This window comes from Ornithorhynchus anatinus, chromosome 5 (assembly GCF_004115215.2).
Source record: "Ornithorhynchus anatinus isolate Pmale09 chromosome 5, mOrnAna1.pri.v4, whole genome shotgun sequence".
Taxonomy (NCBI): domain Eukaryota; kingdom Metazoa; phylum Chordata; class Mammalia; order Monotremata; family Ornithorhynchidae; genus Ornithorhynchus; species Ornithorhynchus anatinus.
This window is the reverse complement of record NC_041732.1, coordinates 58,591,624-58,618,293: the sequence shown is the minus strand read 5'-3', so window position 1 is coordinate 58,618,293 and position 26,670 is coordinate 58,591,624. Positions and strand designations below refer to the sequence as shown.

Below are 26,670 nucleotides of genomic sequence, written 5' to 3'. Positions count from 1 at the left end.
GCCACTGGTAGACCCAGGATTAGGACTCGGGTCATCTGATTGCTCTTTCCACTAGACCACGCTGGTTCTCTCCCCTTCTCTCATCCACACCAGAGGCACAGAGCATGGAAAAATGAGTTTCCGGCAAACTGGATTTTAGGTAGCTAATCCCAGAATCCTGTGGGCAGCGAAGGCACCATCATGTAGTCCATCCCCCTGCCTCCAGACAGGGCCGCCTCTAAAGCACAATATCACCCACAGCAAACTGTGGACTGATACACGGATCGTAGAATTAATAGGATTTATTAAGCGCTTACTGCATGCAGAGCACCTTACTAAGTCCTGGGAGAGAATAGCCAGGTGGGAATTAGACATGGCCCCTGTCCCTCAGGGGACTGGTTTCCTGAAGAGTCCCTTGGTCCTCATCTCTCAGTACCCTCGACTGGCTCCCTCTGCCTCTCCACATCAGCTCCTCATAATTAGCTCTGAAAGTCTCTGCCATCCAACCCCATCTCACTTCTCTGCTCTCTTCATCCGCTATTCCCCAACCCACTATCTCCATTGCCTCAGCCATCCGTCTCTCATCCTACCTCATCCTCAACTCTCCCACCTCCGATCCCTGGCTCACACCGTTTCCCCCAGCTCGGGACTCTCTTCCTACTCATGCCCAACAGAACACAGCTCTCCCCATTCAGAGTCTTTCTGAAATCCCACCTCCTCTAACAAGCCTTTCCTGATTCATTTCCCAGTGACTTGAGCCAAATCGTCCCTTCAGCCAACTCTAGTAGTTTTGACATTATTTACTCCCACTGCAGCACTCTTGTAGCTGTGTTTAATCAAATGAACATTTAATTAACTTGACCGTTCATTCAATCATATTTATTGAGAGCGTACTGTGTGCAAAGCACTGTACTAAATGCTTGGGAGAGTACAATATAACAATGAACAGACATATTCCCCTATTCCCATATGTATTCTTATGTTTGTCTCTCTTTTTTATGGCATTTGTTAAGCACATACTATGTTCCAGGTGCTGTACTAAGCACTGGGGTAGATACGTGATAATCAAGTTGGACCCAGTCCATGTCCCACAGGGGGCTTATGGTCTTAATCCCCATTTTATAGTTGAGGTAGCAGACACAGGGAAGTGAAGTGACTTCACCGATGTCACCTAGGAGACAACTGGTGGAACCGGTATTCGAACCCAGGTCCTCTGACTCCCAGACCCGTGCTGCTTCTCTACCCTTGTTAGAGGGTAAGCATCTTGTGGACAAGAAATGGGTCATTTCTTTATTATGCCCTTCTCATACACCTGGTACAGTGTGAGGCACCAAGACTGTTCAATAAATATTATTACTATTACTACTAATCCTGAACATCAGTGTTGTGTCGAGCCCTACCCCGGGTGTGTTCACTATATGCACTTAGTGCGTGCAGGGCCCTGCACTATAATAATTATGGTAATAAGAATTATGGTATTTGTTAAGGGCTTATGTACCAGGTGCTCTTCTAAGTGCTGGGGTGGATTCGAGCAAATTGGGTTGGACTCAGTCTATGTCCCACATTGGCTCACAGTCTCATCCCCATTTTACAGCTGAGGTAAATGAGGCCCAGAGAAGCAAAGTGAGTTGCCCAAGATCACACAGAAGACATGTGACGGAGACGGGATTAGAACCCATGACCCGCCGACTCCCAGGCCCTTGCTCTAGTAACTATACCGTGCTACTTCTCTATAAGGCATCTATGGTGTGCCGTCTTGGGCTAGACATTTCAGAGACATACAGAAGCATTCTGAGACATGATCCTCACCCTCAAGAAGTGCGTAGCCTGAAGGGAGAGAGAAGCCAGCATACATTCATGAAAAACCAGTCAGAGGAATGTGAGGTTGGATATTAACAAGCGCAAGTGGATATATCCACTATAAATAAGCACATTAATGCACAGTTATGTTAGAGGGCTTAGCACAGCTGGGAGGGCACAATCAGGGAAGGTCTCCTGGAGGAGGTTGTTTTTGAAGAAGCGATGAAGGAAGGGAAGAAAATGGGTTGATAGATTTGAGTGGAGAGGGAGAGAGCAACGGGTGGGAGGCCGGAGGGATGAGGAGGAAGCTTGCTTGGGTTGATGGATGGGTGTGAGCGGGAGAAGAGGGTGGAAAGGGAAGAAAGAGGGGCTAATGGGCAGCTGATGATCGGGCGGTCTCCCCTGTGCCGCAACTCGCCCTCCCTGCTCTCACCGCCCATGCCCGTTACCTTGACACATGCACTTGGGTTTGAGGACGTAACCACAGTTCCCGTTGGCATTGAACTTGGCCCGGTTCAGCTGAAGCATCCTGCCTTCTGACTGGTAGTTGAGGGCGACTGAGGGAGAGAGAGAATAGTTCAGGACGGGGTCAGGGCTTGAGCCCTTCAGCATCATCATCGCCACTACATACTGTGGGAGGAGAACTGCATTGGATGCCTACTGTGGAAATGGCACTGTGCTGGATGCCTTCTGTGGGCAGGGTGCTCTATTAGATGCCTATTCTGGACAGAATACTGTACTGAGAGCCTACAATGTGGACAAAGCCCTCTTCTGGGTGGCTAGACTGTAAGCTTGTTAGGGGCAGAGAGTTGTATTCTCCCAAGCACTTAGTACAGTGCTCTGCACACAGCGCACAGTGAATATGATTGAATGAATACTATGGATGAAATCCTCTCCCGGGCACCTTTTATGGGCAGAGCATTCTACTAAGTGCTTGCTGTGGGCAGAGCACTGAACTGGACACTTACTATGTTCTGAGCATTGTTTTGAATGTCTACTACATCCTGAGCACCGTAGCAGATGTGTGTACCATCCTGGAGCCTGCACCGTTCACGGTACTGTTCTACGCTGAGGCCAGCTCACTCTTATCTCCCGTTTCAGAGGCAACATTCAGCGGGCCTTTCAATCAATCATCGATCCAACAGTGGTATTTATTGAGCACTTACTATGTGCAGAGCACTGTACTAAGCATTTGGAAGAGTACAATATAATGAGCATGGGGAAGCAGCGTGGCATAGTGGCTAGAGCACCGGACTGGGGGTCAGAAGGATCTGGGCTCTAGTCCCAGCTCTGCCACATGTCTGTGTGACCTTGGGCATATAACTTCATTTCTAGGTGCCTCAGTTACCTCATCTGTAAAATGGGGATTAAGACTGTGAGCCCCATGTGAGATATGGACTGTGTCCAACCTGATTATGTTGAATCTACCCCAGTGCTTAGAACACTGCCTGGAACATAGTAAGTGCTTAACACTCAGTGGAAAGAGCACGGGCTTGGGAGTCAGAGTTCATGGGTTCGAACCCCGGCTCTGCCACTTGTCAGCTGTGTGACTTTGGGCAAGTCACAACTTCTCGGTGCCTCAGTTACCTCATCTGTAATATGGGGATTAAGACTGTGAGCCCCACGTGGGACAACCTGATTCCCCTGGGTCTACCCCAGCGCTTAGAACAGTACTCGGCACATAGTAAGGGCTTAACGAACACCAACATTATTAACAAATACCAGCTCCTCAGTGGCTGAATCCTGTGCTTTTGGCCGGGGTGGGGGTGGTGAAATTCCAGTGCCAGTCCAGAGCCGCGGCCCCTCCCGCCTTCCCCTCACCCTGGCCCACCCCCAAGCTCACCCATCTGGCAGCCGGCATTCCAAAAAGGCTGCGGGTTGTAGTTGCTGGAGTCCACGCGGTAGGAAGACGGGTAGACCCGGGACAGCTGGTGCTGGTTGAAGCGGAGGTAGTGGGCGGGTTTCTGCTGCAGGATCTGGTGGGCCCGGGTCTCGCTGAACGAAGACACCTGCCAGCTGCAGGAGACTGGAGGGGAAAGAAAGGAGACGGGGCCGGTGGGTTTCCGTCTCCTCCCTCACCCTGACGGGCACTGCCACTGCAGGATGCTCCCCTGGCATCCAAATAGGTTTACTGGCAACAGAGATGGTTTCAGGCACCTGCTTCCCCATTCCTTCATCAATTAACAGTATTTATTGAGTGCCTACCGTGTACTGTACTGGAGGCCTCTTTGTGCAGAGGACTGTACAAAGTATTTGGGAGAGTACAATTAAGAGGCACAGTCCTTACATGCTCGGACCTCAAAATTTAGTGGGAGAAAGAGACTGACATCATTCTTCAATCTCTGTTCCTTTCCCCATCTTCTTTCTCCATTTTTGTAAAGTTCTTAGTGGCAATGAGACAGTAAATTCCACAAGAGCAAGGGTTGCTTCTTTTACTTCTGTCCTTAGCGGGTGCTCAGTACAGCACTCACCACTCAATGGGCACTTAGTAAAGTAGGTCATGAGTTCGACTCCCGGCTCTGCCACTTGTCAGCTGCGTGACTGTGGGCAAGTCACTTACCTTCTCTGTGCCTCAGTTACCACATCTGTAAAATGGGGATTAACTGTGAGCCTCACGTGGGACGACCTGATTATCCTGTATCTCCCCCAGCGCTTAGAACAGTGCTCTGCACATAGTAAGCGCTTAACAAATACCAACATTATTAAAGTCTCATGGCCCACAGCAAGCACCCAGCACAGCCCCATGGTTTATGGGGGGGGGGGGAATCCCAATACAGCCCCACAGCTCAATGGGGTGCCCAGTGCAGCATCATGACCCATGGGGGAGCCCAGTACAATGTCGTGATCCACGGGGAAGCCTCGTTTGGGACCATGAGGAAATTCAGAACAGTCCCACAGCGGATGCTCAATACTGCTGCTGCTGAGTGGGTGGTGTAGTTACCTCTCTGGGGATTCCGGGATGACCTCCCACCCCGGCAATCTCTCCTCATAACAAGTTGGCAATCTAGACCCAAGAGCAGTTTCACGCTCCAGGTCTGGGCTCTCGACTGCCTTGGGCTCTCTCCCGACCCCCAACTCAAGGTGATCACTCACTCTCCGTTTCCACGTCGTGGATGCCGACAGACTTGGTGTATTTCACCAGGTCCGAGAGGGCCCGGGAGAGCTTCATGGTCTTCTTCTGCCGGCTCGTCCTGCGGGAACAGGGCAGAGGGGGGCTGTGGCCGGCTTTCTCTCTGTCTGTCTCTTCCGCTCCGCTCTCTCTATCCCCACCAGAGTTGTGGGAATCCTGGCCAAGTTTGGGATCAGATTGCAGTTACCCCTGCATGGCTCCTTCCTACCCCAGGAGGGCTCGGGAAGAAACTTCCTGGGGACCCTCCTCTCATGGGGTGGGGGACGGAGATGTGGAACTTTGCCGTCCTCTCAGAGATGAGCGGTCACCTGCTCAGGTGCTCCCCGGAGCGGCTTAGACGTTAGGAACACTGAATCGAGCATCTGGCTGGAGGGTTCCAGGGCGCAAATAGAAGAGGACTCAGCAGTTGTGAGAGCTCCCTTCCCCTTCTCGGAGGACCCCAATCTCCCCGGGCCCTAATCCCAGCTCCTCCCACCTGTCCTCCCCATCGCCATCCCCATGAGGCACTCACCCCCGAGCTTGGCTCCCCTGGCTGTCCCGGTCTTCCTCGCCTTCTTCCAGGCTCGATGTCTTCTTCAGCTTCCCTGCTTTCTTCTGATTGATGGGAGGGAGGGAGGAGAGGGAAGCCGTCACACTCCGCCAATCCCTGCACCCAGGTTATGCTGAGCTTTCTCACCCCGGTAAGGGAGGAGCCCCACAGACAGTGACACAGAGTCGGTTTAGGGGCCTCAAAGTTGAAGCTGGTGGTGGGGGGTGGGGGAGGGAATGACAGTGGGGCCAAGTGGAAAGAGCACTGGGTAGGGATCTGGGACACCCAGGTTCTTGTTCTGGCTCTGTCACTGTCCCGTGTGTGTGACCTTGAGCAAGTCACTTCTCAACACTGGACCTCAGTTTTCTCATTTGAAAATAGGGCTATGATACCTGTTCTTGTTCCCTCTTACTCCAAGTGGGATGGGTCTGTATCAGACTTAATTATCTTATATCTACTCCAGTGCTTAGTACAGTGCTTATTATTATTATTTAGTGCTGCCGAGTCGTTTCCGATTCATAGCGACTCTGTGGATGTACTTTCTCCAGAACGTCCTTACCACATAGTAAATACTTAATGAAGATAATAACATATGCTGTATTTGTTAAATGATTATTTAGTAAATGCTTAATTAATAGTAATTGTTTAATGAACACAATTATTATTATTCTTAATAATTATTGTGGTATTTGTTAAGCACTTAGTAGGTACTATGCACTGTGCTAAATAATGGGGTAGATACAAGATCATCAGGTTGGATACAGTCTCTGTCCCACATGGGGAACACAGCCTGCACAGGAAAGAGAAAAGGTAATGAATCCTGCTTTTTGCAAAACCGTGGCCTAGGGAATAAAAGTGACTTGCCCAAGATCACCCAGCAGGCAAGTGGAGGAGCCTGGATTAGAACCAGAGTTTAAAAGTGACTTGCCCAAGATCACCCAGCAAGCAAATGGAGGAGCCTGGATTAGAACCAGAGTTTTCTAGTTTCGAGCCCTGGGCTCTTTCCATTGGCCATGATGCTTCAGTACCACGATGCATTAAACTCATGAGTTCCCAACCTAAAGCCAAGAACGTGTGTTCGTGTGTGTGTTTGTGTTTTTGTTTTTTCATTCCCTGGCTTTCCTGCAGCAGAGGGACAGGCTGTCCGGTTTGGGAAAGGTGAGGGAGTTGGCGTCTTTCTAATTCGCCAATTGCCGGACACCTCTCCCCTCCCATGCTCCTCATGTCAAACCGAAGCTGCTGTCTATGGGGCCAGATTGCTCTTACTGTCTGCTCTCTTCACCACCTATAGCTAGTTCTCCTCTCAGCCCACCTCCTCTCTGCTCTATGCTCTGCCCCATGGGTTCTCTGCCTCAGTCCCCGGCCCTTCTCCCTCCCCACTTCAGTAACGTGGCTCAGTGGAAAGAGCATGGGCTTGGGAGCCAGAGGTCATGGGTTCGAATCCCGCTCTGCCACCTATCAGCTGTTGACTGTGGGCAAGTCACTTCACTTCTCTGGGCCTCAGTTCCCTCACCTGTCAAATGGGGATGAAGACTGCGAGCCCCACTTGGGACAACCTGATGATCTCGTATCTCCCCCAGTGCTTAGAACAGTGCTTGGCACATAGTAAGTGCTTAACAATACCAACATTATTATCCACAGCCCTCCCATCCTTCACAGCCTCCTACCTAACAAACCCCCTCCACACAGATATCCTCCCTGTTGCCTCCCAGGACACCCTCTCCACCCCTAATTACCTTCGATCCCCAAGTACCCCCCATCCCTCAACCCTGACCACCCCCCGCCTCCTCCCACCCCCAGCCACTCAGGCTAAGCCTCTGTGTGTTCATGGATTTACGCGCCGGTTTCTGTTTGTTTGGCTCTTTCCACATAATAATAATAATTGTGGAATTTGTTAAGTGCTTACTATGTGTCAGGCACTGATCTAAGCACTGGGGTGGATACAAGCAAATTGAGTTGGACACAGTCCCTGTTCCACGTGGGGTTCACAGTCTCAATCCCCATTTTACAGATGAGGCCCAGAGAAGTGAAGTGACTTGCCCAAGGTCACGAGAGATAAGTGACAATGCTGGGATTACAACTCAAAAAATCTAGTGGTTGCCCCTCCACTTCCTTATTGAACAAAAATTCCTCAATATTGGCTTTAAAGCACTCCATCACCTTGCCCCCTCCTACCTCACCTCACTCCTCTCTTTCTACAACCCAGCTTCACACTTTGCTCCTCCAGTGCTAACCTTCTCTCGATGCCTGGATCTCATCTGTCTCTCCGCTGACCCCTAGCCCACGTCCTGCCTCTAGCCTGGACTGCCATTCTTCCTCAAATCTGACAATGACTCTCCCACCCTTCAAAGCCTTAGTGAAGGCACATCTATAAGAATTCTTCCCAGACTAAGCCCCACTTTTCCCCATTTTCCACTCCCTTCTAAGTTGCCCTAACTTGCTCACTTCGCTCTCCCCCTGCCCCGCCATAGCACTTATGTACCTATCTATAATTTTATTTATTTGTCCTGATGCCTGTCTCCCCACTTCTAAACTGTAAACTCGTTGTGGGCAAGGAATGTCACTGTTTATTGTTGTGTTGTACTTTCCCAAGCGCTCAGTACAGTGCTCTGCACACAGTAAGTGCTCAATAAATACTTCTGACTCCCAGGCCCATGCTCTATCCACTACTCCATGCTGCTTCCATGGGTGATTCATGTGTCCATTCTCGTGTCCACCCCTAGCCTCCCAAGGGCTCGGACAGAGGAGCCCGAGGCTATACACCTTATGGGCTCCGTTCCCCCTTCCATCCACCTCCCCGCCTCCCCCCCGACCACGATCCTCCCTGCCCACCATCTGCCCGCCCGGCTAACCTTGCGCTTAGAGAAGCTGCCCATGATCGAACGGGCAGGCCGCTTGCTGGCTCCCGAGTCTTCCCCGGACTCCAGGTCGTCTTCGGTTTTACTCTGGCCCGATGAGAGACACACACACAACACAGAGACGCCCAGACACGCGCAGAGACACCAGGCCCGCACAGAGACACCAGACAGGGAGACACCCAGACATGTGCAGATATGCCCGGAGAGGCGCAGAGACACCCAGAGATGTTCAGAGGCACAAAGACACACAGAGACATAGACATGCAGCGACCCCACCCCCACCCCCGCCACAAACACACACAGAGACATGCAGAGACACGCAAAGACAGAAGACACATTTGTGATTGTGGGTTGGGATCAGGGGCAGTGGTAGGGGCGATGCTGGGGGGCAGAGAGTTTTTCCACATCCTTAACAGCGGGTTGCGGTCTAGCTCTCCCTCCCTTCCAACCCTCCAACCCTCCAGGGCCCAGGAGTTCGAAACCTCTTCCGTCTCACTTCCCATAGCTGGAATGCAAGGGGGCACTGGCCCCCCAACATCCTGACAACTGGAATCTTGAAAGCACTGCCCACATAAATGAGAATGACAAGCCTCCACTGCTGCCCCGGCAGTTTGCACCTCTGATTCAGCCCCAGGGTGAGAAGTTGGTTCAGGGGGTGTCAACTTGTCCAGAGGCAGTACAGCCCAAAGGCCAGGATGAGCTGAAGATCATATCACCTAGCAGTATTTACTCTAGACTGCTGGGCGTCCACCGTGTGCAGAGCGCTACGCCGAGCACTGGGAACTGACAATGAAAGGCGACGACACAATTAATAATAATAATAATAATAATGGTATTTGTTAAGCCCTTACTCTGTGCCAGGCACCATACTAAGCGCTAGGGTGGGTACAGGGTAATCAGGTTGTCCCACGTGGGGCTCACAGTTTTAATCCCCATGTTACAGATGAGGTAACTGAGGCACAGAGAAGTTAAGTGACTTGCCCAAAGCCTCACAGCAGTCTAGTGGCAGAGCCGGAATTAGAACCCAAGTCCTTCTGACTCCCAGGCCTGTGCTCCGTGCACTATGCCATGCTGCTTCAGCTTGATCCCTTCTGGTGATGCATTCACCCTATGGAAGCACCTGGACATGGGATGGTGGACAGACCTTCCTCCCCGGCTCACTGGAGAGCTCACCCAGGCCCTGGGTAGCTCCCTACAGCCCGGGGAGTGATTGGGCACATCCAGGAATTTCTCAGCATTCGCCAAACCACTAAGTTGCCAACAAATGGGCCCCCAGGCCTGGAACAAGGCAGAAGCTCACCCTGGCTGCTGCCTGGTGCTCGATGCTGGTACCTTATCACTTGACATGGGGAGTCTGGCACTCAGCACAGATCCTGTCATCTCTAAGAAGTGCTTTAGGCAGGAGGCTGATCCACCTCAGTGTTCCCCACCTTGGCCCCCAGCCCCACTTCCATCTCTAAATGGTGCAGGGTTCATGGACCTCTTGACTGGATGAACACGATGACTGAGAGAGGGCAGGGGCCATTAGCCTTGGACTCCTCTGGGCAGGGGCCTGGGAGGGAGTGGGGACGGCAAGCCTGCTCCCAGACCTTCCGTCATCCTGCAGACTTTGGTCACTGCCCACCGAGCGGTGGGCTGGGGAGGGAGCCTTTTTTAAAATGGTATTTATTAAATGCTAATAATGTTCCAGGCACTGTACTAAACACTGGGATAGAATCGGGTTGGACACAGTCCATGTCCCACATGGGACTCTCAGTCTTAATCCCCATTTGTCAGATGAGGTAACTGAGGCACAGAGGAGTGAAGTCACTTTCCCAAGACCCCACAGCTGACAAATGATGGAGCTGGGACTAGAACACAGGTTCTCTGAATCCCAGGCCCATGCTCTATCAATTAGGCAACTCTGTTTGGACCAGGTTCCAGGAGGAGACTGAGAGGTCCAAGAAAGACCATTTTCTTTCCAGACCACTCGCTGCCCATTGCTTTCCTGTCTGCCTCATGGAAGAGCGTGTGCACACACCCGCACCTATACCTTCTGCCCCCCTCAACACACACGAGCACACACACGCACCACATGAATGTGGTTCTGGGCCCATCCTTGGAAAGGGACCACTCATAGCCAGAAGAGGCTTCTGGACTGCAACTCCCAAGGAGGAGGGAAGAAGAGGATGGATCCCTTCCAATGCATGTGGAAAGTAGGGAAAACAATCATCAGCTGTAACCGGACTGCAAAAATAATAATTATGGTATTTGTTAAGTACTTACCAAGTGCCAGGCACTGATCTAAATCCTGGGGTGGATAAAAGCAAACTGGGAAAGCACTGGTGGTGGCAACCGTGGTGTTGGAGCCCTGGACCACACAGCTGGAACCATTGAGTCACAACTGCCAGTGTCGGGGGGACCATGGTTGGTGCCCTCGGCACCCCACAACCTCTCTGGTATGTGACTCTTCCTTATTGCCCCGACTCACCACCCTACCGTCAATGTCCCTTCATCCACGAGACCCAGGAGCAGCTCTCTCCCTTGGTTGTAGATTGGATTTTTGCAAACAATCCTAGCCCCTGGGACCCCAAGGGGTCATCTGGCCCAGCCCCCTGCCTCTGCACATGTGACTGAGACTTTAAAAGGCAGATGGGCCTGCAAAAGCTCTGGGGATGTAATAATAATAATAGTAAATGAGAATTATGGGATTTGGCAAACATTTACTATGTGCCAGCCACTGTACTAAGAGCTAGGGTGGATACAAGAAAATTGGGTTGGACATATCCCTATCCCAAGTGGGGCTCACAGATGAGGTAACTGAGGCACAGGGAGGTGAAATGACTTGCCCAAAGTCAAACAAGCAGTCAAGTGGAAGAGCCGGGATAAGAACCCATGACCTTCCGACTCCCAGGTCCACGCTCTATCCACCATGCGATGCTGCTTCTCCCTCGGTCACCTGTTCCAGGCCTTTATTACCCGATTGCCAGTTCGTGTCCGGCTTTGAATACCTCTCCCCTGAGGGTGCTGGGTCTGATAGATTTGAAGTAGGGCTCCAGCCTCAGTACCTAGGGGGTGCCCACCCTGCAATCAGGGAATCTGGGGTAAAGGGAGCGAATCCAGTTTAACAAGAACCTCAGAAGTCCCACATGGCAGGAGTCTCTGAGAAAGGGGTCCTAAGGGCTGGTGAAGGGCACCTGAGCCAGTCAGAGGCTTGGGAGGTTTGGGGAAATTCTGCCCATCTAAGCCTGGGCTTCTTGCAATAGGTCAGCTGGGGGCTGGATCAAAAGGAAAGGGGTCCAGGGTGTCTGACCCATAGATCCACAGACAAATGTGCCATCAACCCTCTCAAAACTTGACAGACGCACGTTTTGCCCACCCTACCCCCGGACGAGTTGGAGGCCCCACATCCTCGCCTTGCTTTCCGCCCGGTGAGGCGGCTTCTTCAGGAGAGGCTGCTAAGCCCCCGGGGTCCCCTGTAGAACAGATTTCAATTTCACGGTCTCCCAAAGCAGGAGGCTTCGGTCACTGCCGTCATCCATCACACAGCAACATTTGGTAACAGCCCCAGTGACCCGTAACCATCGACGTCCCGTTCTCCCCGAGGGTCTGCGAAACCGCCTTCTGACTCCCCGATGCCAGTCAATCGTCCAGCCACCCAGCAGCCCAGGGGCGGGGGGGGAGACAAAGACGGACTGAGAGACAATGGCCTAGCCAGACATGGGAAGAGGGGGAGTGGAGAAGGGAGAAAGGGAAAGATGAAGATAAAGGAGAAGAGCAGGGGAGGAGATACAGACAGTTACAGAGAAACCGAGGCTTCTCCGTGTCCCAGTTTCCTCATCTGTGAAATGGGGATTCACTCCCTCCCCTCTACTTAGGCTGGGAGCCCCATGCAGAACAGGGACTATGTCTGCTTTATCTTGTATCTACCCCACTGCTTAGTACACTGCTTGACACATAATAAGCACTTAAATGTCACAGTGATTATACTTACTATTACTATTATTATTATTACAGGGAGACTGAGATGGAGAGGGCTTTAGGACCGTGGACAATGCTACTCCTGGATCAGCCCTGTGTTCTATGCAGCCCAGGACTCGGTCTCTGACAGTGGCGCAAGGAGGCTGGATACCCACCCTCATGATTAGGTACAGACCACCGACACATGTAACTCTCCCCTCTCCATTTCTGACCGACCCTCCAGTGACCCAGCATAGACCATCAAACACTCTTGACTCCCCCACTTTCCATCCCCGACTCTCCCCCACTGAGCTAGGATCCTACACCCACAATTCTCCCCTTTCCATCCTTGATTCTCCCTGCAGGGATACAGCACAGAACTCCAGTATCCCTCTCCATCCGACTCTCCCCCAGTGACCCAGCACAGATCACCCAACACCCTAGACTCACCCCTCTCTACTCCTGAAGCTCCCTCCAAAGACCTATTATGGACCATCCAACATCTCTGACTCTCCCCTCTCCATCCCTGACCCTCTCTTCTCATTCCCCACCATGAATCTTTCACTGGAGAACTGGGACAAAGCCATCAGGAATTATTCAACTCGGGGCCAGCTGGAGCCGTTCCGGCTGAGTTAGCCACTAGCTTCTGCTCTCAGATCAGGCTCTTCGTCTCCAGGGTTGCAGTGGCTCAGAGCAGGGCTCAGACAGCATCCATTCTGGGCCTGGCAGGGCAAGAGCTGCAGCCCTGGGCCATGTTTCGGGGGCCCGGTCACCACCCCCCAGAAATGCCTAACACGAGTCACCGCAATTCAGATGCCACCGTGTGACCCCGACCCTTCCAACAGGACCGCGGTTTGGGACATTACTGCAGTGCTTGAACCAGACACTTTCAAGATGGCCACCAGGTATGTGCAACTTCAGGGGATGGAGAAGACCTGGAACTGACCTGCAGTGCCCACCACCCAACTTTTCCCCACCCCACTCCCTCTGATGATGTGCAACCATCTTTAATTTTTCCATTCTGTGGAGGGAAGGTCGGCTTATGGAAGGGTAGGGGCCGGGGGAGACCTTGCAGGGCTGCACATTGGAAGCTCAGGAGTGCCGAACCGGCAACTCCTGGCCGCTCATGGAGAATCTCCACGGTGAGCCAGCTCTGAAGTGGGTAAGCAGGATCAGCTCCGCTAGCATTGGTCTAGCCCCCACAGCACCGGTGACCTAGGTTTACCAGAGAACCTCGGAGCAGAGCAGCATTTTTCTCCTGCACTGTTCTCCAATGCCTGCTCAGTCTCCAGGGTCAAGACGGAATCAGACCCACCACTCTCCTTCTCACTCCACTTCCAACAGGATGAGCCCCACTCTGCTTCCTACGGCCTGGTCCCCTCGAGGCATCCACAGCTCCGCGGAGAGAATTCCTCCCCTCTCTTTGCCCCACCTGCTTCTTATAGGTCTCTAGAATCCAGGCAGTATGCGGTCTTCTGATATTAGTGGGTGTTAGTTTTTTTTGTAGCTGTTTTGGAGGAGCTGGATTGCTTTCTAGAAACCTGCCTCTCCTTCTCTCACATCCTCCCATGCTCCTACCCCCGGCAGGGTCACTCTCCTGACCTTGATTTCCCTCTCATTCATTGGCAGTGGGTGGGTGGCTGGGCGAGGACGGTCCGACGTGATATTCACACTGATCATGGGGAGAGAGCAGAGCTGGACCACACACCTCGAGTGGCTTTGAAATCAGTCTGGTGGTCCCCAAATGCTCACGCACCTATGGCTTCCCTATGGGCTCAGCATGGTGCAAGAAAGCACCAACCATGGCCCGGAACTTTCTGGGAGACTGGCCGCTGCAGCCAGACAGACAGGAATCCAGGATTCCCCATGGCTTCCCACTGAACGGCGGCATTTCATAGCCCAGAGAGCTGAGAACTGGGACTGCAGACAGTTTTCCCCTTGAATGCAGGGGTTATGTGGGAGACATGCCAGGAATACACAGAGAACATGCCAAGAACCCTTGAGAAACAGCTGGAACATGCAAGGACAATATGGAGAACGTTTAGGGAACACACTGGAACCCACGAGGGAGACGAGAACAACCTGGGAACACGCGGGGAACACACTGGGAAGTCTGGGGCACATGGGGAAACACACTGGAACCTGCTGGGATACATAGAGGACACACTGGAACAGCCTAGGAGACATGGGGAAACATACTGGAACAGCCTGGGACATGTGGGGAAACATACTGGAACCTGCTGGGACACATAGAGAACACACTGGAACCTGCTGGGACATGTGGGGAACATACAGGGGCTCTCTGTGTTCAGAGCATCACACTGGGCACATTTTGGGTTCTTCTCAAACCGTCCCCATCTCCCATGTCCACTCTTCCCTCCCATTACTCCCCAACTCACTCTTTTCATTGCTCCCAAGCCAACCTTCAAGTAGTATCTGGCTCTTTACATTCTCATCTCTGGTTCCTGGCTCCCACCGTTCTCCAGCCTGGAACTCCTTCCCTCTCCAAATCTGACAGACTATAGGGCTCCCCATAGGCAAAGCCTTTCTGAAACCTCAACTTCAACCAGTTTATCCCCATTAGTTCCAAAATTCCCAAGTCGTGTCAACCCACCAGCCATCTCTGGCATTTATATATTTATTTATATGCTTCCTCAGCACTTATAGCTGAACAATCCATTCCTTATTCCAATCACTTTATTAGTAAATAATTTTACGTCCGTATCCACTGCTAATTGTCAGCTACATGTGGGCTTTGAATGAACCATTTCCTTGTACTTTCCCAAGCATTTAGTACAGTGCCTCACATCTAGTTGGTGTTCAATAAATACTGCTACTGGTAGAGTTTTGCAGTGCACTGAAATGGGTGCCCATTGTCTTGGGGGCATCGTACTAAGGGGTTGAGAAAGTTCAATAGAGAGAATTATGCTCTCCCAAGCACTTAGGACAGTGCTCTGCACAGAATAGATGCTCAATAAATACCATTCATTGTTTAACTGACACAATCCCTGCTCTCAAGAAGCTTCCATTTTAATGGGGAAGACAGACCCCAAATTATCTGCAGATTGGAAGAAGAAGTTGCTGCAAAGGTGGATGGATGGTTGGACGGGTGGATGCTTACATAAGAGGGAACAGAAATGAGTGTTGTGAGGTGTTGCATATGGGGACGGGACTTGGGGAGAAGTAATTGACTCATGGCCGCAGCAAGCACAGAGGTTGGTATGTGAACACAATATGAGGGGCTGCTCAGGACTGGGGTGGCAGCAGGCACCCCACGTGGGGCTGAGCCCTCCCTATTCTCTGTCTCCATGCAGATGCCTCAGTGTTTAAAAAAAAAGAAAAGACAAGAGGGAAGACTGGGAACCTTGGGCCGGGAGCCTTGGGCAAAAGTTGACATCCAGCCTTTAAATAGACCCCTTCAAAAACCATGTAGGAGAAAAGCGCAGACTATATTGTCTGGCTCCCCCTCTAGACTGTAAGCTCACTGTAGGCAGGGAGTGTGTCTGTTATGTTATATTGTTCTCTTCCAAGCACTTAGTACAGTACTCTGCACACAGTAAGTGCTCAATGACTACGATTAACTGATTGACAGAGGCCTTAGAGTTACCTTCCTGCTGCGGATGGTGGGTGGGCCCGTGACAGGGAGGGGAGGGAGGCTTCTAGGGTCACACCTTAAGGAGCAGTGGGAAAACATTCTGCCTTCCCACCAACCCACTTCTGGATGCTGATGGGCACAGCCAGCCAAGTGCATGGACTATCTGACTGAGGTCAGATGGCATTCTGATTCTGAACTTTGTCTTCTCCCTGGGAGAGTGGTGGAACAGCCCAGGCACCCGAGTTCCAGGGGACCCGGGGACTACCACCCGCCCTGGCTCACCCTCTTGCTACAATCAGATGAGGCCATTTGCTTCCAGGCTCAAGGCCAAAATATCCTGTGTGGAAGCAGGGAAGAAGCCCTTGCCCTGGGGAGGTTGGCCCAGCCATCTCAGGAACCCCCTTCAAGATCCTAGAGGCCTCCAGGAAATGGGGGAGTGTTAGGTTTGGAGGACAGCTTTCTGGCTTTGGATCGTTCTATAGCATTTTTTAAGTACTTACTGTGCGTAGAGCACTGTACTAAGCCCTTGGGAGAGTAAAGTACAATAGAGTTGGTAGATACGATTCCTGTCCACAGAGAGCTTACAATCTTGTGTATCTGAGATCTTGTGCGTTGGGAGCATGGGGAGCTCCAGGGCCCAGAACAACTCATTCAAGGAATACCAAAGCTCACCAAATCCTCCTCCTCCACACCACTCCCTGCAAAGTTCTCGAAGCTGGGGTCTCCAGGCAGCCTTCATCGGGGGCCAGCCAGGCCAGAGAGCCAAGGGGTTGCCCGAGGTGGGCAGTCTGCCGCAGCGGCATTCCCAGACTCCACAATTCTCCAGCATCCAGGGTGGGGGCCCGGCCCTCATGGCTCAGCCCAAATTCCTACCATCGATCCCCAGCCTCCCAGCTGCGGAGGGATTAGAGGGAGAAAGGCAGGCCCAGGAAAGGTAGTAGACAAGGGAAGGAGGTGGGCAAGGGGGAAACCCACTGCCAAATCAGACTTACCGTAGCTCTGTCTGCGATAGGCCCGCATTTCTGCAATGAAAAAAGGAGGGGAGTGAGGGTCTCCATTCCCATACCGTCTAGGTTGAGTGCTTTGCCCAATTTCCCGCTCTAAGAGGGTGTGCTCAGGGTGCCCACCTGATCTAGAAGCAGAAAGATTCCAGCCCAGAAGCAGGTGCAGGGATTGAGGCGGGAGCAAAGTGGGGCCGTGGGAGAAGGGACGAATAGGAACACTTTCCTGGGAGGGTAGGAGGTTGAAGGAGATGGGGCATACACACAAACACACACCCATGCACACACACAACCTCAAGGAGACAGCTGGTCCACCCAGCGAAACAGAGCGACGGGAAACACAAGCATGTTGTAAGAGCACAGAATCTGCAGTGGCTGCTTCACCTTGTTGACTTCCGATCTCTGGCCGAGTTTCCCAGTAGGTGGCAGAGTGGAAACGGAAAAATTATTGGGGTCCTCACAGTCGCGGATTTTGGATTCCTTTATCAGCGAGTCAAGCTTCTTCTTGGAGATGTTTTCTACCCGCTTCCGATTGGTGGAAGCCTAGTCATGGTGAAATACATGGGTTAAAGTGGATGGGGTGGATGGTCTGTGGGATCCTGCATGGGGCCCAGGGAAAACGTTGGTGACTAATGTGAGAAAAAGAAAGAGGAAAGTGAAACTTGGGGCTCAGGGGTCACGACCAGTGCAGCCTTCCACTGGCCCGATGGCTTGATGATCCTCCAGCCTCTCCGTGCCGCTATTTCCCACGGCACAGGGAGGCTCCCCCACCCACCACAAGGTCCAGCCCAGCCCAACAGGGGCAGGGCAGGGACAGATGGGGGCAACAACATTCCATTCCTGGAATGGTGCCCCTCGAAACCCAAATGGAACGGAAGAAGGTGGGGTTCCAGGGGCTGTGCCATTTCTCAGCCCTTTCCTGGGGTAGAGAAGCTCCCCCACTGAAACCTATAGACACACACACACACACACACACACACACACAGAGACAGGGACCGGTCCATAACTATCTGTGATTGAGTTTAGCAACCGGCAAAATGGGGAGGGTGGGGACTGGCCTAGCCCTGGGCTGGGGGATTTCCCAGGGAAAGAGATCATGTCTCACTCTGAAAGTTTTTCTGCCACAGGTAACTGCACCCAGATGTGGTGGGTCTCCCCACCATACACACACAAACACACAACCACACACCCACTCACCACAGAGATTCTTAAAGCACCGAGGCCTGTCTCCAGCTGGGTTTCCCCTCAATACCCTCGAAGGGGACATCCTGATCCCTGCCGCCCCTGGGTCACCCAGGAAAGAGCCTCCTTTGCCCCCCAGCATACAATACCTTCCACTGCGTTTGCATGCAACAAGAGGCAGAAAGAAGAAAGAGGCACCGGTCAAACATCACAGATCTCAGCAATCCCTCTTTGCCCCCCAAAACCTGAAGCAACAAAGCCTGGATCTTGCCCTCCCTTGCCCCAGGTCCCCACCTGAGGTTCTGTCGGGGGTAAGGGTACAGGGGAGCAGAGGAGGTTGTAGCCCACAGATCAGACATCAGGATACTTTGTTTACCCTCTCAGCTCTGAGTGAAATGGAAATAACAATGCCAATAATGAAAATAGTACCTTGAATTTGCATTTTATTTTTCCAGAGCACTTCCACCAGACTCCTCTGAAGTAAGGAGAGTCAGGCATTATTATCCCCATTTTACAGTTGAGGAAACTGAGGCCCAGAGCACTTAAGTAACTCACCACTCGGCAGGTCAGAGGTGGAGCTGGGATTAGAACCCGGATCCTTGACCACTAGTTCTGTGCTCTTCCCACTACACCACACTACCCATACTGTCCAAAGAGGAGATTGTGGGGACCTGGTCTTCCCAGGTAGCTGAGGGTGTGGGAGCTGTTGCCTTGCATGGGGCAGACCAGGCTGCCAGGGGCTAAGAGAGAGACCAAACCTCATCCACAAAGCTCTTGGGAAGGAACAAAGGGAAATAGATCTATTCCCAGGAGATGGAAGTGGAAGCTTGCAAGAATTTAGAATGGAGGGCAGGGAAGGTTTTCTCTACCAGAGTCCCTGAGAAGCATCCTCGGTGGATTGCTGCTCGGCGCCGTTTCGGACCCAGGACCGGCTCATCTTCGTTCTGTGGCTCCCTCCTCCCCCCACCCCCTAAATCTGCCAACTAGTCCCCTCTCTCCACTCCTCAATTTCCTCTGGCTTAGCTATCGCTTCTACCCACCTATCCTAGGGACTGCCCTAGCCCCCAGCCTCTCCCAGCCCCTCATTCTAGCTGGCCTGGCTCTAGCTTCTTTCTGGCCAGTATTTATGCCTGGAGACTGCTCTGTACCCCCTCTCCTGAGCTGCTTAAAAGTGGGACAGCCCTCTGCCAACCCACCGCCCCCCAAAACAGACTCCCCCATCCTCTGAGGAGTAGGCCCTGGTGGCAACCGCATCGCCAGACTCACATCTCCGTTCACCAGCTTGCAGTCTTCATCGATCTCATCGGCGCTGTCCTCGTCTGAAACGTCCCCTTCCTCCGCGTCCTCACTGATGGTGGCCGGAAGCTTTTTCCCCTAATGATAACAACGACAATAACATCGACTGTAGTCTTCTAAGCTATAAACTCACTGTGGACAGGGAATGTTTCTTCCAACTCTGTTGTATTTTACTCTCTGGAGTGCTTAACACAGTGCTCTGTGCACAGTAAGTGCTCAACAAATAGCACTGATTCGATTTTTTTTCAGCACTTACTATGCACCAAGAACTGTACTAAGTACTGGGTTAGAAATAATGTAATCAAATAGAACATAGTCCCTGTCCCACCTGGGTTCACCGTCTTGTGACACAGAGAAGTGGAGTGTCTTGCCCAAGGTCAAGCAGGAGGGAAGTGGCAGAGCTGGGATTAGGACCCACATCTCCTGACTTCCAGCCTTGCAGTCTTTCCACTAGACCACATTGCTTATTCCTCGGCAAGACAGGGGTGGGGATGTCAAGCAGCGTGGCCTGGTGACCTGGGAGTCAGAAGGACCTAGGTTCTGATTCCGGCTCCACTGCTTGTCTCCTGTGACTTTGGGCAAATCAATTAACTTCTCTGGTCCTCAGTTACCTAATCTGTAAAATGGGGATAAAGACTATGAGCCCCATGTGGGACAGGGACTGTGTCCAACCAAATTAACTTGTATCTACCCCAGCGCTTAGTACAGTTCCTGGCGCACAGTAAGCGCTTAAACAAATACCATCAAAAAAAAAAAAGGCACAGCAGCACAAGCTGCATGGGCTAACAGAGACAGCACCAACCTGGCAGCCAGGAGACTCAGGTTTTACTTCCTGCCCCTGGCCTGTTGTGTGACCTTGAGCAAGTCTCTTAGCCTCTTTGGGTCTTGACTTCTTCTTCTGTGAAATGGGGAGAATTCTACCCACTGCTTCCTACCTCACAGAGTTGAGGGGAGGATGCAGTGAGGTAACTGATATTATAGTAGTTTGGGGAAATAAAAGCCCTAAAAAAATTCTGAGTTTTATTATCCCCTTCCACTTCTGTCCCCCTTCCCAGAGGAGCCCCACATTCCCAAGTGATTCTGACATCACCAATATAGTTGGGGAGGTTTGCAGGCCTTGCTCAGCTCTTCCTCCTCCCTAAGGACCACATGACATAAACCCAGTTACCTTGAGGAGTTTCTGGACTCCAGGGACCATGACCATCCTGTTGTAGATCCCCCAGCGGGCTTCTCTCAGTCCTCTCCCATCCCACAGGTGCCCCCAAAACCCCTCCCCACGACCCCACTCTGGTAGCGAGACTCTGCCCCGCTTATATGAAATGCCTCTAATTTGTGGAAAGCGTTTAAAAAATGGGAAAACCAAGGTCAAGAGAAGTTAAACAAGTAGCTCAAGTCACACAGCAGACCACAGGTAAAGTTGGGACTAGAACCTGGGGCTTGCCTCGCCCATGCTTCACACCATTCAGCTCAAATCTGGGATCTGGTCTGGAAAAAGGACGATGGCAGAGGAGCAAAGCAACAGAGCAAACTATTACTACCTCGTCCCGGCAGGCCCCCTGAAACTCGACCACCAGGCCTCCACTGGGCATCGAGAGTCAAGGGCCCCAGGGGAGGAAAGAGCGGGCCCCACCTTGACGAGAATCTTCCCCTTCAGGGTCTCGGGTGAGGGGAGCTGAGTGGCATCCTCGCCGCTTACGGCTGGCAGGGTCAGCTTATCGCCCAGGATGTCGGTGAGGTACTGGGCCATCTTCTTCTGCTGCAGGACGCTGCAGTGGTTCTCCAGTGACAGGATCACAGGATAGCTGAAAGGCCCCCGAGGAGAGCAGGGTCGTGGGGGTGGGGAGGAAGGTTATTATTATCATTTTATTGTTATCATTATCATCTTCCTCTACCCTGATTGGCTCTGTGGCCCAAAGCCTGACTCCTAAGTCACCCCGAGCTCCAGTTCAAAGGATTATTGCTGGGCCTTTCCTCCTTGTGGAATATTCTAGGTGGTAATCGATCAGTGATATTTGAGTGCTTACTTTGTGCAGAGCACTGTACTAAGTGCTTGGGAAAGTACGATAGAATTAGCAGGCATGTTCCCTGCCTATGGTCCTTCTTTCAGAAACCTCTGTCTCTGAAGGCCTCTCTCCAGAAGGTGGAACCAAGACTAGAACTGAGAGCACCTGATTCCCAGAACCGTACCTTTTCCACTGGACCCACAGCTGAACTGGGCCACAGTCCTTCCCCCTTACCTCCATCCCTAATCTACTTTAATGTCTGTCTGCCCCTTTAGACATAAGTTCCTTATGGGCAAGGATCATGCCTACTGACTCTGTTACACTGCATTTTCCCAAGTGTTTAGTATAGTGCTCTGCACACTGTAAGCACTCAATAAATGTCACTGATTATCACTGTAGTCTTTATTAAAGGCTTGTTATGTGCCAGCCACTGTGCTAAGGCCGATAAAAGGTAGACTGATCAGACAGACTCCATCCCTGCCCTAAACCGGACTCACGGCCCTGGAGGGAGGGAGAGTGGGAATTTTATCCCAAATTACAGATGAGGAAACTGAGTCCCAAGTGACTCGACCAAGGTCACACATAGCAAGCTGGTGGCCGAGCTGGGCCTAGAACCTAGGTCTCCTGACTCCCAGGCCTGGCTCCAGCTGCTAGACCGCGCTGCCTCTCATCAAAGCCTCCAAACCTATGCCTCTTTCAGGACATGTCAACCCACTCCTCCAAAAACTCCAGTGGCTGCCCATTCACCTCCACAAACAAAAACTCCTCACCACTGGGTTTTAAGCACTCCTTCATCTTTCCCCCTCCTACCTCATCTCCTACTAATACCCAGCCAGCACACTTAGCTCCTTTATTGCCAACCTTCTCAACGTGCCTCAATCTCACCTATCTAGCCGCCCACCCCTCGTCCACATCCTACCTCTACTTTGGAATGCCTTCCCTCCTCAAATCCAACAGACAGTTACTCTCCCCATCTTCAAAACCTTACTGAAGGCACATCTCTTACAGGAGGCCTTCCCTAAGCACCCCCTTTCCTCTTCTCCCACTCCCTTCTGCATCACCCTTTCTCCCTCTGTTCTTAGCCCCCTCCCAGCCCCACAGCACTTATGTACATATCTGTAGTTTTTTTCTACATTAAGGTCTGTCTCCCCCACTCTAGACTGTAAGCTCCTTGTGAGCAGCGAATGTATCTGTTTATGGTTGTGCTGTACCCTCCCAAGAGCTTAGAACAGTGCTCTGCACATTGTAGGTGCTCAACAAATACAATTGAATGAATGAATGAATGGCCCCAGAGCCTTTGCTAAGCTCCTCCTGCCCTCACCACTTTGGGTGCCAGCATCTGCACTAAGACCCCGTCTTAGTCCACACCAGAGCCACCAAGACCACATCTTCCCACTCCTGTGACACAGTTCGAGGTCGACTCCCCTCACCATGACAGACGCCCTTCATCCTGCTTTCAGCCAGCTCTTTAATGAAATACCACTCTGTTCTTAATTCCTAAATTGCTATCTGCCCCGCCATCAGCACTCCTCTTTCCCGCGACGCAGCCCGCAAGGCTCATTTTTACAAAAAGAGAATGTAAAACTGACAACAGAGGTGGGGGAAGGCGTCTTCTATTTCCAGAACCTAAATTGGATTTTTTTTTTCCCCAAGGCAGGCTGATGAGAGGCAGTGAGTTGTGCCTGGCTGGGAGTTTGAGGGGGGGATGCACCCTCCAGGATAATGAGGGCAGAAGCCGCACTCGGCGCCTGACACTTGGTTACTGGATTTGTGCCGGGGCTGCTTGTCGCTGTGCATCAGAGCGCGGAGGAACGGCGGGGAGGAGGAGGGGTGATTCCATCCACATACCTGTAGAGGCTCAGATCGAAGAGCTCAGAAGCTCAGGTCAGTTTTCTTATGGCCTTAAATCCTCAGCCTCCCCCTCTGTCCCGGGTCAGGGGAAGCAGAGAGGCAGTGTGGCCCGATGGAAAGAACATTGAGTCAGGAAATCTGGGTTCTAATTCCAACTCAGCCACTTGCCTGCCATGTGACCTAAGGCAGGTCACAAACTCTCGGTGCCTTGGTTTCCTCATCTATAAAATGGGGATGAAATACTTGTTCTCCCTCCATTTGGGAGTTTGGTGTGGGGCAGTTACTGTGTTCAAACAGCATTGCTTGCATCTACCTCAGCATCTAGCACAGTGCCTGGCACATTAGACATTTCATAAATACCATCGTTCTTCTGCTTATTTACCCCAGCAGGACTGTGGGCCAACGCTGCTCACTACAGGCTGTCCACTCTCCCTAGTGGATTATCCGCTGCCTTGTGCCAGGCACTGTACTCAATACTGGTGTAGCTACAAGCTTATCAGGTTGGACTCAGTCCCTGCTCCAACGGGGGCTCATGGTGTTTATCTCCATTTTACAGATGAGGGAACTGAGGTACAGAGAACTTAAGTGACTTGCCCAAGAACACACGAGAGACAAATACCATCATTATTATTCACCCCATTCTCTGGAGGGCAGGATGGCTGGAAGAGCGAGCTGGTGAAGGGTGAGGGTGGTCTGAAAGGATCTGCTTTTCTGTGAGTATAGGGCAGACCTGTTATCTTTCTGAGACAGCATCGAGGGCAGTCTGGCTTGCCTGGAGGCAGCAGGAGGGACAGGTTGCCCCTTCACACCCCACGATTCATGAGTGCCCTACTCACTCGTTCTTGACGAAGGCGTATTTATTAATGGTTTCAATGACGTCCTTGAACAGGATCTTGGAGGTCAACGTGTAGCCGTGGTGCACGATGGGTTCTCCGTCTGGTCCGTCCCAACAGTCCACTGTGGAAGGCCGAAAACCGGGGGAAGTAGTCAGTCATCCCCTGGTGCTCAGTACCCTGACTTGGCCTGGAAGGACAGCTGTCCTGGTCCAGGGACCACCAATATCCCCACTGCCCACAGGCCTCTCTCCCTAGACTGCAAGCTCCTCGTGGGCCAGAAATGTGTCTATTGTTACACTGTATTCTCCCAAGCACTTAGCACAGTACTCTGCCCACAGAAAGCACTCAGTAAATGCAATTGACTGACTGACTCTCCCTTCTTGCCCCTCTCCCAGGCAGACCTCCACCCAAAAACAATCATTTGGCATGGAGGTGAGCCCTCAAGGCCTTGATAGGGCAAAGATGGGGATGTTTAAGCAGGATTTGGCCCACTTGGGCACTACTGGGATTAACTCTCGGCTGTCACTGGGCTGTGCCCTGACCTTAGCCTGCTTCACCCACCAGTGTAGGGAAACTGAGGAGAGTGATGACAGCCTTGCAGATGCCAGTGCCGGCTAAGATGGCCTCTGGATCCGGTGGCAGTGAGGAGAGGTTCCCAGAGGGTCCAGGAGGGACAGTTGAATGGGCCAGCCCAGTCACCACCTCTGGAACTCAGCCCCTACCCACCATCCCCCACCAGCCATCTCCTTTTCCCCCTACTGAGCAGAGTAAGTGGTTTGGAGATGGCTCTAACCCCCATATCGGGCTGCTCACAGCCTGGTGTGCGAAGGGATGAAATCTATAGACTGTAAGCTCATTGTGGGCAGGGAATGTGTCTATATTGTTATACTATACTCTCCCAAGTGCTCAGTACAGTGCTCTGCACACAGTAGGTGCTCAATAAATATGATCGAGAGATGGCAGCAGGGGGCATGAAAGTGGGCCTGATACCCATATTCCCGTACAGAGGAGGCTCCAGCCGTCGGCTACCACAGAGGCGGCTACAAGGCCTTGCATATCAGTGGCACTCTTCACCATCTCACAAGCTCCGTCTCTTCCAAACTCACTTTCAAGGTAAACCACACTATTGTCTCTTCCACCTTTGACCCCTCATTCCTGTTGTTCCCCAGGCCTCCCGATTCATCAGTCAGTGCTATTTATTGAGCACTTTCTGTGTATAGAACACTGAATTAAGCCCTGATCCCACCACAGCTATCCCGGTTTTCACAGCTCTCCTGAAATCCCACCTCAATCTCCTCCTCCAGGAAGCGTTCCCTAATTAATCTCTAAGATCCCAAGTTACATTAGCCCAACACCCACCTTAACACTTGGGAATTTATAATAGTAACTATGGTATTTGTTAAGTGCTTACTATATGCCTAGCACCATAGTAAGCACTGTGGTAGATACAAGATAACCAGGTCCCATAAGGAGCTCACAATCTAAATAGAAAGTAGAACAGGTATTGAATCCTCATTTTTCAGATGAGGGAACTGAGGTACAGAAAAGTTAAATGACTTGCCCAAGGTCACACAGCAGACAAGGGCCAGAGTAGGGATTAAAACCAAGGGCCTCTGACTCTCAGGCCTATATTGTTTCCACTATGCCACACTGCTTCACAAGGAATTTCTTGCCATTCCACAACACTCCTGGGCACATGTGTATTCAGCTGCACATTCCATGATTTCTTCCGCTATTTCACACTGACATTACTGCCACTACCTGCTTTTGTCATTTTTCCCCTTCCTGCTCTCTGTCTAAAGCATTTCTGTCCTGTTGATTTTCTCCCTTATGTTGTAAAGCTACTAGAGGGCAGGTCGATAGCTTCTGCTATACTTTCCCAAACACTTGGGATTTTGCAGTCAGTAGACTCCCCTGTGCTGGGCAGTAGGGGCATGGGACAGAGTCGAGGAGTCAGGTTTTCTGAGTGGAAAGCAGCAATGGTAAACCACTTCTGCATTTTGACCAAGAAAACTCTATGGATCCACTACCAGAAGGATTGCAGATGGAGTTGGGGCTTTCTGGGAGAGATGCGTCCATGGTGTTGCTATGGTTCGGAGAAGACTCGACTGCATAAGGCAAGACAAGGTATTGAATCCACTGGACTACAAGTTCCTTGTGGACAGGGCTCATGTCTACCAACTTTATTTTATTGTTCTCTCTCAAGGGCTTATTAACAATGCTCAGAACACAGACAGTGCTTAATATGCTGAGAAGCAGCGTCCATTGAGAAGCAGCTTGGCTTAGTGAGAAGAGCACAGGCTTGGGAGTCAGAGGTCATGGGTTTTAATCTGCCACTTGTGAGCTCTGCCACTTGTGAGCTGTGCGACTTTGGGCGTGGAAAGCGGCAATGGTAAACCACTTCCGTAAGTCACTTCACTTCTCTGAGCTTCGGTTTCCTCATCTGTAAAACGGGGATTAAGATTGTGAGCCCCACATGGGACAACCTGATTACCTTGTATCTCCTCCAGCTCTTAGAATAGTGCTTGGCACATAGTAAGCGCTAACAAATGCCATCGTTATTATTATTACTAGCACTGATTTGTTTAGTCCACGTGAATGTGTCTGTTTTTGGTTGCACTGTACTCTTCCAAGCACTTAATCCAGTGCTCTGCATACAGTAAGCACTCAA

At 51.6% G+C, this 26,670-nt stretch overlaps 1 protein-coding gene across 1 annotated transcript in view; it reads right to left on the bottom strand.

Moving 5' to 3' along the window:
• PLCH2 (phospholipase C eta 2) overlaps positions 1–26,670 on the bottom strand; it is a 208,117-nt gene that overhangs the window by 21,427 nt on the left and 160,020 nt on the right. Inside the window, exons 9-18 of the mRNA XM_039912213.1 lie at positions 24,000–24,120; positions 20,940–21,111; positions 19,280–19,387; positions 17,216–17,374; positions 16,823–16,852; positions 8,291–8,383; positions 5,421–5,503; positions 4,873–4,970; positions 3,623–3,805; positions 2,229–2,336 (exon numbers count right to left, since the gene is read on the bottom strand). Coding sequence (XP_039768147.1) covers positions 2,229–2,336; positions 3,623–3,805; positions 4,873–4,970; positions 5,421–5,503; positions 8,291–8,383; positions 16,823–16,852; positions 17,216–17,374; positions 19,280–19,387; positions 20,940–21,111; positions 24,000–24,120 — 1,155 coding nt within the window. The remainder of the gene's footprint in view (positions 1–2,228; positions 2,337–3,622; positions 3,806–4,872; positions 4,971–5,420; positions 5,504–8,290; positions 8,384–16,822; positions 16,853–17,215; positions 17,375–19,279; positions 19,388–20,939; positions 21,112–23,999; positions 24,121–26,670) is intronic.